General features: G+C 42.8%; 1 protein-coding gene across 1 annotated transcript in view; it reads right to left on the bottom strand.

Annotated features, from left to right (window-relative positions):
• Window positions 1-14192, bottom strand: part of focad (focadhesin) — a 38745-nt gene that overhangs the window by 883 nt on the left and 23670 nt on the right. Inside the window, exons 18-43 of the mRNA XM_062383768.1 lie at window positions 14101-14184; window positions 13528-13669; window positions 12771-12959; window positions 11347-11468; window positions 11163-11255; window positions 10341-10429; window positions 9164-9205; window positions 8634-8742; window positions 7916-8032; window positions 7491-7729; window positions 7276-7365; window positions 6638-6785; window positions 6324-6443; window positions 5648-5770; window positions 4953-5030; window positions 4244-4315; window positions 4008-4110; window positions 3709-3789; window positions 3456-3584; window positions 3245-3360; window positions 2303-2563; window positions 1952-2041; window positions 1512-1689; window positions 1119-1216; window positions 476-727; window positions 208-283 (exon numbers count right to left, since the gene is read on the bottom strand). Of these exons, the coding sequence (XP_062239752.1) occupies window positions 208-283; window positions 476-727; window positions 1119-1216; window positions 1512-1689; window positions 1952-2041; window positions 2303-2563; window positions 3245-3360; window positions 3456-3584; window positions 3709-3789; window positions 4008-4110; window positions 4244-4315; window positions 4953-5030; window positions 5648-5770; window positions 6324-6443; window positions 6638-6785; window positions 7276-7365; window positions 7491-7729; window positions 7916-8032; window positions 8634-8742; window positions 9164-9205; window positions 10341-10429; window positions 11163-11255; window positions 11347-11468; window positions 12771-12959; window positions 13528-13669; window positions 14101-14184 (3241 nt within the window). The remainder of the gene's footprint in view (window positions 1-207; window positions 284-475; window positions 728-1118; window positions 1217-1511; window positions 1690-1951; window positions 2042-2302; window positions 2564-3244; window positions 3361-3455; window positions 3585-3708; window positions 3790-4007; window positions 4111-4243; window positions 4316-4952; window positions 5031-5647; window positions 5771-6323; window positions 6444-6637; window positions 6786-7275; window positions 7366-7490; window positions 7730-7915; window positions 8033-8633; window positions 8743-9163; window positions 9206-10340; window positions 10430-11162; window positions 11256-11346; window positions 11469-12770; window positions 12960-13527; window positions 13670-14100; window positions 14185-14192) is intronic.

Raw genomic sequence — 14192 nt, 5'->3', positions numbered from 1 at the left:
ATAGACCTGAGACATGCTCATCAACAAACAAAGGACTCCACAGGATGCCGTCATGTATATTTGTCTAAGCAAAGCAGAACTTAGACCATCATCGTATGTAAGAAAAGAGTCACATGGAATCCCTTAAATCCCTGTTGTCCAGTACAAATTAGATCCCCCGCGGTGGGCACTGCCTGTGTTTGGGCTGTTAACGTCTGTGTTTCTCACCTTTGGCTGTGTTGATGGTTTCAGTCGACAGACTCTGTTCAGGACATTCTGTGATGCTGAGAAGCCAGTCTATGAACTGAGACACACACAGAAGCAAACAGAAAAGTTACATCCTGCCATTGTCTCATCAAACATATCCTAAAACTGAAATACTACTAATCAAACATTCTGATCAACCATGTGTGCCTCGCCATCCTCCAGGTAGGGCCCTAAACTCCAGGCTGAGAATGTGGAATTGCGGTTTGTCGACAGAAGGGGAAACACTAACCTTTTGTGTCTGGCTGCTCCAAGGCTCTTTGTCCAGAAGCAGGGCCAAGCTGTGGGACACTCCCAGCAGGCACTGTGGCAGGGCGCGGTCAGTGAGCGACTCCTGTCCGTACAGACTATGGTGCAGGGCTTGAGGCTTGGAGCCCAGTTGCCACGGGAACCACTGGGCCCTGATGCCGAGCAGGAGGGGCATGAGGTGGTCCCCCCAGGAAACCACAGCAGCAGCAAAGACCTGGAACAGGAAGTCTGTGGCCTGCGGGAAAATAATAAGGGGAATCTATTGAGGGAATTTTCCGTGATGTGTTCATTATCATTTAAAGAATAATGGTTACAGTTACATTACCACCGTACAAAGTAGTCATTGCTCATGTGTTAGCGGACCACTGAAGATTTACACATGCAGCAGGCACAGAGCAATAGTAGCATTTGTTGGGTTCTAGTGTCCACCTGATGAATCCAAGTCCAATATTCACTCTTTTTATTTTTAGATCCGTTTTCCTCACAACTGAAATACTGCCATGAGACTGAAAAGTGGGGCAAACAGTACGTTTTCAGGCCATTAAACCAAAACAATGTCACTGAGAGGTGAGCAGACCTTAACTATCAATTACCCATAGTCCCTAACATACAGCACAGTCACCTACCATTCTGCGGTCTCCACATGAGATCGAGGTGACACCGTGGGCGACATTTCGGATGTGGCCCATCAACTCCAGGAGCCAATCCATTCGTTTGGAGACGCCTGCGAAGAAGAACAAACCATCTACAAGCAAACTCAAGGACGTATGATAGAACAGAACATTGCCACACATCTAATATACTGCATGTCAGAAACACTCAAATATGAAATGATGAGGGTTTCACCGACAAATCAATCACTGAAACCTGAGTGTGGTATGGTATGCCCCTAGTGTCCTCTATTGTCACTTGAAGTATTTCTTTATGACTTGTTATATGAGCAAAAAAGTATAATATCAGTTATGGATGTGTTTCCCCTTCTCTGATATGATGTGAACCCGATTGTGTTCGGCCCTGACCTGTGTTGGAGCCGGAGGCCAGGCGACACTGGTAGAACGTTTGCAGGAGGAGCCAGCCGACTCTGCGGCTCGGCCAACCGCGAAGCACGCCGGTGATGATGTCATTGAGACCCAGCAGGGGAACTCTGCCTTGGGAAGTCAGGTAAGCCAAGACGAAGCACGTTTTCTCCATCTGACTCTAAAGAAAGACCATAAAATATAGACCGACATGTGATCTTGTGATTCTGATTGACCAATTATCACAATATAAAGTCTTACATATATGAATCTAAAGTGTTCTCTCTTAAAACAAGGCAAATTGGCCATTATAAGCTGAGCTCACATGGCTTTTAAAGAGAATAGGATAATTGACCAAAGTCTAACCCAGCAAACCTTTTCCATTAAAGTGGATTTGGACACTAAAATGCATTTGGTTCATGAGCACCCCCATCATACTGTACCTCTGTGACTTTGGCTATTCGATCAATTTCTGTATCGGACATCTCAGACAGACATTTGGCCACTCCCATGTACAAGTCCACTTCATCATCCTAAAACATAGGAATTTGTCATTACAAAAATGAAATGCATTGCAAAAAAGAGAGAGATCCTTGTTAGGGCCGGGTACAATCACAGCAAAAAACTAGGATTTCAGTTTAAATGTTGGTAAGGTATTTTTAACCTATTTGGTGGAAGTTGATGAGTGGGCACTGGAAGCAGTTGAAGTGTGTGGACTGTTGTGTTGGTTTGGGGAATGAGCCAAGGCAGCAGTCAGGGGAAGATGAACATGTGTGAACAAGCTGATTTTATACCTGGATTTCATTGGGCAGGAGGCTGAAGATCTTGTCGGTGGTGGAGCAGAGGATTGCCCAGCAGTTACTGGGGGGGTTTGGGAGGGCCATAGCCTTGTCGAGACCCTGCAGGAGAGAGCGGCACAGCGACAGACGCTGGGGTCGAAGGTCCTCCTGGAACTGCTGCAGGCCCAGACTCTCCACGAAGATCTGGAGCTTGTCCTCGGCGACGTGCTTCATCCACATGCCCAGTGTCTCAAACAGGTGAGCCCGGGTCTGATGCTGCAGGAGGAAAATAGGGTGTAAAGCTCAAAGCCAAAAGCATCTCTGGTATCAGGATGTTGGATTCTTTTAATTTTTGTAGGCTAAGAATCAAAACCTGTTGAGAATTGAATAAGGGAATCAAATGTTTGGTCAGGTTTGTTATCTTGTATCGCAAATTATTTCCTGTTTTAGGACAAAATGTAAGATCGAAGGAGATCTGCAATTGGAATAGAAACTCATATCAGCTAACTTATGAATATACTTGATGCATGTTATTCCCTGAAGATGATACAAGCCTGAATCTGCAATTTCAGTGGAGACTCTCATGTAAACTGGTTATTTTTATTTCAATTGGCTGCTTTCAGCCATGTACTGAACTCCATATATTCTCCTTATATGATTCGGAGGGCCTGTATGTGAGAGCACAGCAGGAGGCTTCTCTGCGAACAAGTGGGTGTTTCTAATGATGTTTCTAACACCTGACTCACGCAAAACAAAAACGAGTCAAAAAGGATACAAATGAAACATGAGGAAAAAGAGGAGTCACACATATAAGATGCAGACAAAGTCATCAACTTGGAAAGTTCTAGGATCCGACATCCGTATCTCCTGCTGCATTCTTCATATGGGAAAGACAAACTTTGTGTGGACATTTTCCAGAGTTTATGTCTATAAACAGCTTTTAAGGTATGAACTTACACTGAGACTGTGCACAAGCGGTGGTGACAGCCAGGAGCCCAGAAAGAGAGCTGCACTCTGGGAAGACTGAGCTTGACACGCTGCCAGTACCACACACTGATGCTGTACATCCTCTCCTGTTGAAACAACTCATTTCAACACGGTGCTTTGACTATGCACAAATAGGGTTAAGGCTAGGCTGACCCTAGCCCAAATCAGTGAGAACTCTTACCGAAGCCTAGCCTCATCAGAGGAGACAGCACAGCGCTCCAGTTAATGGGGGGGTACTGGAAACTGGCCCCAACCGATGCCAGCGAGGTCAGAGCCGTCCTCACCAGAGCCGGAGGAGAGAACTCTGGACCTGGAAACAGAGAGGTAGGGAGCTTCAGACAGTTAAAACATAAATTGCTTTGAATTACAGAGACACTGTTAACTATCAATGCCGAGATGATACTCAAAGAAGGGATATGATAAAGTTTACAAACCTTTCTTTCCACTTTCTGAGACAAAGTCAATGATGGATCTGATGACGCTTTTCTCTGGGAGGTAACTAAAGTCCTGTGGGACTGAGAGAAAGAAAAAAAAGAGAGTAAGACACGTCACAGAAAACAGCATCTTCTTGTTTCTGAGAGTACACAGTAACTGGGCTTGAGGTATTCTACACATCACATGACTTTTCAACAAGAAAGGTCTGAAAAAAAGAACATCAGAAAATAACATGAGATGATTGAAGTGCAGATTACAGTGGCTGAGATTCTGTTCATGTCGTGAATGCTGCACCGACCTGCTGTGTGACTGTGGCTGGTGGACATGTGGGCCAAATGCAAGTGACCCACCAGACAGGCGCTGTTGGACTGTAAACCAATGGCTCCTGAGAACGTGATGATCTGTGAGACGAGATGGATGACAGGCAGAGCAAAGGAAAACTGGATAAAACAAATGGAGGCAGAGGGTGGATTGAACATCGTGGATCGTGATGGTGGATCATGATGCCAGCATCAGCATACATGTGTGATATACCTGTGTGATGGCTCGAATGACCTCATTGAGTCGGCTCTGCTGCTGGGAGGAAAGCTCCAACTCACTTTTTAACTGTAAGACAAGACAAAGGTTGAAGATAAACTGAAAAAAGTCATGGCCTCAATCACTCAAACACTCAAACACACAAATTAATCAAATCAGATTATTGCCCTGTGGAAACCCTTAGAGGCATGTGGCAAAATATATTTTTTGTTTCCCTCAAAACATGGTATTTTTTACCTCCTGCATGTTTTTGGTAGTTGTAATGCTAATCCTGGCCACAAGAGGCTGAAGTGCACCACTACCCCCATTCTAAAAAGGACTAAAAGCATTCGCCTTAAGGTCGTTTTTCATTTCTCCATGCACTCTAAGCACAACATTAAATATATTGTGTGTTAGAAACTCCTGGAACACTACTGTCATGTCTTTCTTTTGTCTCGAGTTGTGGTTTAATTTCTGCCAGAGGTCGTAGGAAGTCAGGAAAGTCTACACATTGAGCAGGTAGTGGTGGATACATGGGCCAAACACAGGACTTTCACTCAGTAGACCACGGTACAGTCACATGTCAAAGTGTCTTTGTGAAAAAAGCCTGCAAGCGGCGATATCAAATACAAGTGAGTAACATCGGCTTATCAACAGAACTCTTTTCGTTTTGCTCTCATCAACCATATAATTGAGGTTTTTTTTTGGGGGGGGGGGGGGTTCTTACCTGAATGAGGTAACTCTCAGATCCCACTAAAGCCACCAGGCCATTCACAGCAGCCAGTCGCTGCATAGTAGGACAACCCTGAAATACAATGAATCAGCTGAAATCTTTTTGTCAGTCGGTGTAAATTATTTTCTTGCACCAGAAGAATTTTGAATCTAAAGTAAACACATTAACAGTGACGGCTTTACGTTTTACAAACTCCATTTTAATTTAGACTGAGATGGGGGTGGACAAGGCTTTTCTTTAAAATGTCTTGCCGCCTCCTGATAAAAATCTTTTCGAAAGTTGAAACGTTTGGGCCAAAACTCATTGCTATAAGCGGTTGATTAGTTTTAAATAATTGCATAGCTTCTGTGTGATAGTCCAAGAACTTGAGGTAGAGATAACAGTGCCACATGCACACTGACTCAAAATGATCCCTCTGGCTGTGCATGGCTCTCCAGGCGTCCACCCTGGGCTTGGTGGCGCTGCCCAGGGTCCCTGGGTCAGCTCTCCGGCAGTGTGTCTGCTCTTCCTCAGCCAATGGAGCTGTGCATGGCTCCCTTGGTGTTTGCCCTAGGCCCGGACCTCCCACCCTCCCACACCCCTGGTCAGACGGCTCAGTACCACCCCCGCCTCATTTTCGGCCAAGAAAAACCCTGCTGGTGTTGTATAAATATTTAATGCAGGTATAATCAGGAAAGAAACTGTTGTACCTCAGCCAGTAAGATCTTGATCCAAGCAGCCTGGAGTCGAGGGTGAATGTTCGCTGCTTTACCGTGACCGGACAGCGACAGGCCGTGGACCACCAGCCCTAGAGCCAGAGAGAACCCTGGGGTCTGGACACAGAGTTTTTATTTTAATGTCAGTGATACAGTGAATGCTATAACAGGCTGTTACACAAGATCAGCATCTAAGAATCAGGTGATCCTTGAGTCCTTTGCGTTCCAAACAACGTGAAGTCACTGGACCTTTGGACCATGGACCACCAAAATCGAATCAGTTTATCTATGTGTCGGAGAAAATGTTTGAAGACATTTACTCAAGCTGATCTTAAGATATCACATTCAAGAAAAACATAAACGTACTTTGGGAGGCGACCCTGACCTTGACCTTTGACTTCTAAAAATTAAAAGAGATAATCCTTTAATCCAAATGCATATTTGTGCCAAATGTGAAAGGATTCCTGTAAGGCTTTCTTGGGATATCGCATTCACGACAAGAATGAACTGAGAACTTTCGCCGAAATGGAGGTATTAAATCGACAGGAAGAATCTTCAATCCACAACAGACTAACTCTAAATCTACTACGGTAAGTACATACAACTATACGTGTGTTCATGAATAAATGGATTTTTTGTTTCCTTATCCCTCACGACACCACACACTGACCTGCTGGCTCTCCTCGGTCAGGGTGCGCACAGTGTTCATGACCTCCTCAGCCTTGGCAGCATCTATGAGGCCTCCACTGAAGGCTGAGACGCCCACACACGCCACGGCATACGCCAAGACCTGCAACAACAGCTCATATTTTTCCACAACTGCAACTCATTTTAGTAAAAAAATATGATTCAGTTTTGTTGCTGAACAGATTAAGCCTTGGCCTGTATGGTTTATGTCCACTGTAGTGGGTACAAAATGTTTTGATTTTGTAACAATATGCTTTATTCAAGCTAAATAAAGCTTGTTGTGTGCGGCTGCTGCACCTCCTGCAGCATGCGTCCCTGCCCACTGCTGCCCTGCAGGTCTGAGAGCAGTTGGTCCAGAGTTTGGGTGACATGGACGTGTTGGACCTTCTGTCCACTGCTGCAGAGAGCTGCCAGCACCAGGCCCAGACCCAACATGCAGCCCGTACTGAGGAGAAGGAATGAAGAAGAAGAAGAATGGGTCATGCAACTAAATATGAGCATTCACTCTTCTTTATAAAAATTGTGGCAAAATGTTTAGCCTTGCTGATTGAACAATCTTTTGGCTCAATATATAGTTTTACTTTCAATTACTCAATGGCTTTTAAATCAATATAAATAGATTGGTGTGCTCTAATAATCTATTTACAGTCGAACATTTTATAATATCATAGCAATTCTACAGAGACTGTCCACATCCTATTCATGCTGTTGTACCAAATCGGCTACAAAGTAGTGGCAAGGTAGTTCACAAACAATTGAACTAAATGACCAAAATAATAATTTACACTAGATTCTAGACAAAAAGGCCACATTGTATTAATTCAGGCAGTACAGCAATGACTCAATATCTGAACTGAAAAATATCTAATGTCCCTTTGTTCTTCCAAGAGGACGCACAAATACTAGTACATCACGTCTGAAGACAAAGCACTTACTTGTATTCCAGGTCGGAGTTGAAGGAGCAGCCTTTTAGAGCATCCAGGGAGCTGAGGAGAAGATCAGTGTCCTTCTGCACAGAGACGTCACTGAATAACACAGACAGACAGACAGACAGACAGACAGACAGACAGACAGACAGGAGGAACCTTCATCAAGCACAGCGGTCAGCCACAGTGTGTTTGAATCAGTGCTCTCAGCATCCACTCCCTACCCGAGGCGTTGGTGGTGCAGACTGGTCAGCACCATGCCCAGTGCGAGGCCTGAGTGGAACTGGACGGCCTGCGAGTCATCGGCAGTGGTCGAGCCAGGCAGGCCGGCCTTCAGAGCGGTCAGCACCTGGACCAGGCCGTCCCTCTGCCACACCACCAGCACGGGAACCAGCAAGGACAACGCCAGGCTGGCACAGGAGCGAGCGATGGCACTCGCTGTGTTCTCACCTGAATAGGAGCGCTGAGGAAGAGGGGGAGCTTGAGTGTTTGTTAATGGTTCAGTGCTTTACAGGAATCTGCAGGATTTACATGTAGTTAGAAAGGAGGAAATCTGGAACGTTAAAATGTAAAGCATAAGTGGTATAGAAAGTTTTATTATTACTATTATTATGAAAATCAAAAGATACTACAACATCCAGAGACTTACATGCATGAACCATGGAAAAACCTGTCCCCTGGCTCTGTAGCTGCTGCTGATGATGCTGAGCAGCGTCTCCAGCACCATGGACAACCAGCTGGCTGTGGGCACAAACTCTGGTCCAGCCTACAACGACAAGTCAGGGAACAACATTTGTGGGGCGCCTTACATCACTGGAACTTCACCACTGGAGGATCCCGTCGAGTTACTTGCACAACCTTCCACTGAAACAATGTTCTTTTGTTTGGTGAGACTGAGACATAATGAACTCATGAAAGGTGTCTCATTCCAGAGACACTGCCAATGCCGATGCAGAGAGGAAAATCCAACAGGGCGGTGCTACGTGATGAATCCTCATCATGAAAGTTGGGCTTCCATAGGAACTTATCTGAGGGCTAATGTGAAGACACAACCAACTTAGGGTTGACTATGAAAATGATAGAGTGTATATTAACATGGCAGCTTCCAAAAGTGAAGCCAAACCATCTTGATCACCCCCTGGTGTCTTGCTGCAGCATAGGTCATAATACTTAAATTATTAAATAATACTCTATATTTTTTGCTAATAATAATAAAAGGCCATTTTAATATGAATTAGATTTTAAGTGAAATTAAATAATAAATTAACTTCAACAAATTCACCAGTAAACACAGATCCCCACCTGAGAAAAACTTCACATTTGGTGGTTTCACAATGACAGAGATACTTTAAAAGTAAAACGCTCACCCCGAGGCTGCCGTCGCTGTCAACAGGAAGGTTGCTCTCATACTTGGCGAGGACAGCGGCCAGGCCGCTCAAAGCCAGGATGGAGTTTCCCTGAACCACAGGACTGTCCCTGAAGAACAGACAGCACATGTCCCACTGTTAGTTTCGACAGTCAGTACAGACAGCATAGGCATGTGAGCCACTTCAGACAATTATGCAGCAGGTCTGGCCTAAAGTGACCCGCTTGTAAAATAGCAAACGGCCCAAAACAAATGTGCAAACATGTAGTGCTCTTGGCAAGGTACAATCTGGACGTGAACCCAAGCTGCCAATGTGGTAAATGGTGACTAAATAATATACCAATACTTTGGTGCCATCATTCTACAGGTTATGTGGGCAAGATCTGGGCCACAAGGATTGTGCTGTGTGGGAGACGACCTGTGCCAAGTGCCAACACTTTTCTGCTTTAACTTCACATTGCGCCTCAGGTTATACATTACAGTACCCTTCTTTGGATCTAAAATAGCAGTGATCATAGCGAGAGAACTCACTTTGTAGCGACTTTGATGACGTCTGTCAGCTGATCTCTGGCCCTGACAGGGACGAGAAAGGAGAAGAGGAACAAGAAAAAGAGAGAAACATTCATTTGACAGTCAGGTGGTTATGTATGAAGAGCAGACACGCACACACACATTTTATCTCAGACAGGTGCATCCATCACTCGGCTGTGCAAGTGCTTTGTTCTTCAAGATGCCTGACCTACTTTCACAAAAAGGAAGGCTAAGGCCAGTAAGTTCAATTGATATAGCAGTATAGTATATTTACATATTTCATATTTTCTACTGATGCTCTGAATCTCAACCTTATGTTTTATCTTTTGAACCTGTACTTTCTATTTCATTGTAAAATTCAAGTTTAAGACCACATAAGTTATTTCCATTCCAAACATTCATAATAAAAAAAGAATGAGATGCCATTCCTTACAGGTGAGTAGTGATCAGAATAACTGTGCCTCAAGAGACATCAAAAGATGCAAAGCACTATATTCTGTATTTATTGTATTAATGATAATTCATTGTCTACTTGTTTCTTACAAATTTACAGTTCTGTAATTTTAATTTGAGACAGATACAGTGCGCCATCCTCTGGATTTTCCGCCTGACTATGTTAGATTATTTTTAATATTTCTATTTTATTCTGTGCTGATTTAGTATACGTGCCTATTATTTACCTACATATGTACACTTGAAATACATTTAATACAGTAATTTGATACATTACTTTATATGTATATACTGTAAAATGTATACTGAGCATCTTGGAGACAACTTTCAAACAGTAAAGATACTAGCAAACCATAAAATTGCTGCAGCGTGTGATTAGTCAACAGTTATGACTAAACCTTTGCTAGCATTCACAAGAAAACAGTTAAACTAATAATTAATATTTTATTCATGTACAGTGCTAATTAAATGATGTGTCTAAGATGTTATGCAGCCGCCTGCCTGTATTATCTATACTTGACCGACACACTATTATTTTATTACATCTCAATAACTGAGACACCGGGCTGCTAGTTTAAGGAATAATTTTGGTAGCTATAACATTACATAATGTTATTACATGTTACATTAACAACCTTTCAGAATTCGCCCTAGCTTTAAACGGTATTTGTGTGTCTGTGCGTAAGCGTGTGTGTAGCAGTTTGTCTGTGTGAGTGTTTCTCACCACAGCCAGGCACAGTGCTGTTTGTACTGCAGCTCCTCTGGATTCTCTTTGCCTTGTTTCTGCTGCATCTCCATTTGAGCACGTCGACCCTGACCACAAACACAACCCAAAACCACAGAAAACAATAGATAACAATACATTACTTTATTTTATTTATAAAAACAGATTTTGAAACTCAACACTTCAGGCAAACTTTCGATTTACAGTATAATAGTTTAAAACATGACTGGAAACAAATAAAACAGAATCTAATTGAATGTTTCTGCTTTGGTGTTATGTGAAATTAAGAGTTTCAGTAAAAAATTATTCAAAGAAAAACTGTTACACAACAGTATGTCATTAAATCATTCAATAAAAATATCATCTCCATTTTCCATGTGCATTGTGTGTTAAAAAACTATTTCAAAACATGTTTTCTTCGTGGTTGAAGATGCATAACTGCTGCAAAAATCTAAATTAGATAATGGTCGGTCTAAGAAGCAAAACACAAAACCACAAAATGTTTGGAAAAGTCTGTAGTTCCCACTGTGTATTCTCTGTATTGCCTTTGCCAGCCTTCGTATGGTACAGTGTTGATAAAGCTAAAATGACATTTGAACGGAACTGGTTATTTAAATATTCTGCATTCTGGGTCTGTTTAAATGATCATTTCACGATTTGAGGGAACGACTTGACTGGGTCTTCAAGTATGGAGCCAGATCTTATAATACTCATTTTCCAGTCGCCTATTTAATACACCTCTAATTAACAGTGCCTGGGGAACGTTTCCTCTCCAGTCAGTTCTGATATGCAATCAGTCTGTCAATTGGCAGAAGCACAAACCTGCAAGACAGCATGGAACGCTCGGCTCATGAAACCCCTCCAGGCCTGGGGTAACAGGAGGGATCTGTGCCACTCAGACGGCTGGATGTTCACCTACACACCAAAATAAGGTAGAATGGAGTTTGAGTTGTCATTTTTTTCTGGCGTGGGAGGCAGAGGAAGGAAAAGTTCCTGCTGTGTGTACCTCGTGGATGAGGGCTGTCAGGGTCTGCTGGAAGCTGCGGCAGCGACTGATAAGGAAGCGATCGATGGGTTTGCCGGTGCGGTCCGTCTGCACAGGCAGCTCATAACTGAGCAGCAGTCCAGCTTTAACACACACACACACACGCACAAACCCCCACAAACACATAATCAGGGTGGGCTACACCATAGTTGCAAAATACAACTTCAAGTTAAACTCTGCTGCGCCATCATGTGAAGTGAACACATTACCTGTCCAGTATTTTTTTTATGTAAAATAATTAACAAAAATGTCTGAACACAATTTCATTTAGGTACATGCAAAATGAAAACACAAAATAAAGTGGAATAAAGGATTAGCTGTCAAAGTGGCTGTGGTCATGAGGTAATGGCTGAGGAGGCAGAGTGGGTCGTCCAATAACCATAAGGTCAGATGTTTGATCCCCGTCTCCCCCATTCCACGGGCCTTGGCCAGATACTGAACCCCAAAGTGCCCCCGACAGCTGTGGCATCAGTGTGTGATTGATGTAACATAAAGAAAGTGCTGCATATAGATGCACCATATGAATGTGTGTGTGAATGCCAAAAAACATTGTAGTCATCAAGACTAGAAAATATCTATATAAATACAACTCCTTTAACATAAACACAGACATCTGCCATTAATATTGTGCTTGATGCGTAAACAAAACATAAATTCATCAAATGTGGAATCTGTGCAACCAATGTGCAATATACCAACACTGATGCAATTCAGATACTGGCGGATAATCAATTATACTGTATGTACTGAGAACTAAATGTCAGTGCTCTCAAACTAGACAGTGGCACTGCTGGTTCTAAAAGATAAGCAGTTGTTCAAAAGGTTGTTTCAGTAACAATACTTGTTACTTATCAGCCAACGTGTGTGGTCTATGACCGATACAGATAAATGTTTCATAAAATAGAATAAACATCATCTGGACATCAGTTTCCTGTCAAATACTCATGAGGTTAAAAAAAACTACTTTCCACTTGAACTTGATGCCACAAAATATATCTCCATCTAGGCAAGAATCCAGATAAGACTATGAATACTTGCTGGGCCAGTAGATGGCAATAAAGTTTACATCAACGATTCGTCAAATACCAGGGAAGAACATTGAGAGCCTTCTCAGTCAGCTTATTCTCCTTTGATGGTAGTCACTGCAAAACCAAAACAATGGCAGCTCATATGTCTTTGCATATCTTTATTTATCTGTTTCATCAACTTATCCAAGATCTTCTGGCACAAGGCCCTAATATATTTACAAAGTAAAAGTGGGCATGTGGAAGGTCAAATCTGCACTTTGGGAGGTGTCTGTAAAAAGAATAAACACTGCTACTCATCTCAACTGAAAGATGCAACACATTGGGCTTCACACAGGTAGATCAGACGGGTTGAATCACCTGCTAGTCCAGGCTTCAGCCCAGGCTGCTTGTTTTTCTCGTAGGTCTTCAGCATGAACGCGGGAATCCCAGCCACCGTTTTACCCTGGTCCGAACGCAGGTTCCCCCCCCTCAGGGCAGAGAAGTACACCCCCCGGGGCATCTTGCTCATCTCCTGCTTCACCAGGGATGTCAAGAAGAGCTCAAAGGCTGAGAAGAAAAAGCACATCACAATAAATATCTGTATGGAGGAGTTAAACATTTAAGGTAAAACTATCAGTTAACTTCCTAGAATTGTAATGTAAAAAAAAGGGCAAAGGTACATAACAGCAAATATTCACACAATCCCTCCTCTGACACAATCCCTCACTGGCTTCCCATCATACACTGCAATTGTGTTTGATGGCGTGCCGTGAATATCAGGAAACAGTATGGTACCATCATGGCGCATGATTTTTCTAATAAATCATCTATCAAATTGTATTTGTATAGCCCTTATTTACAAAACATTGTCTCATAGGGCCTAAAACTGTGCAAACTCCTCTGTCTTTAATCTTCAGCACGAATCAGGGAAAACTACCCCAAAACACTATTAACAGGGGAAACCTCAGAGAACCACATGTGAGGGATCCCTCTTCCAGGACAGACAGAAGTGCATTAGATGCGAAATAACAATACAACAATATTAACAACATTGATTAGAAGCAACAGTTTTAACATAATGGAAAAGTGCGCTAATGTATGAAGAATCCTTGACAACAGTTTTAGTGTTGTTCACCTGGGAGAACAGACACAGGAGTGAGAGCCATCAGTTTCACATAAGACGATCCTGGGATGGACAGATCCTTCTCCTCCTCCTCCTCTTTCTCCTCCCCTTTGTCCTCCTCCTCTTTTTCAGGAAGCTTTGTAGCTGGCCTGGCCTTCACATGGGACAGAGGAGCAGCACACAACAAGACTATGTCAAATCAAGCATAAAATGGGATTACGACTGTGACACATTTTAGCAACTACATGGGGAAAAACTACATTTAACATGAATATGCTGATAATTTGCTCAAATCACTTATCTTTAACTTAGTGAAGCCGGATTTCTAAAGCCAAACAAATTCACATTATTGACTGACAAAACTCAATTTCTTTCTACGATTTCAATTTCTGTCTTTCAGGTTTGACATTTTGCCTTTTTTTACAAGGCACTATAATGTATAATATGATAATCATGGTACACTAAAATTGCCAAATAATACTTTGCATTTAATTCTAGGACAGTAAAACAGGAGATCCATATGTGCAGAAATTTAATTTACAAGCTTGATTATTAGACTCAAGAGATTGAAGCAGAGGTTCTTACTGCCTCAGGGAGGAGAGTTATTGTGTGAGCCGCTTCAGGAAATTCTGCCAAAGCCTTGTAGCCACAGCTGGCTGCCTCTGGATCCTGTCACA

This window comes from Platichthys flesus, chromosome 24, assembly GCF_949316205.1.
Source record: "Platichthys flesus chromosome 24, fPlaFle2.1, whole genome shotgun sequence".
NCBI lineage: Eukaryota > Metazoa > Chordata > Actinopteri > Pleuronectiformes > Pleuronectidae > Platichthys > Platichthys flesus.
Note: the sequence above shows the minus strand (reverse complement) of the source record. Positions and strands in the feature narration are given on the sequence as shown.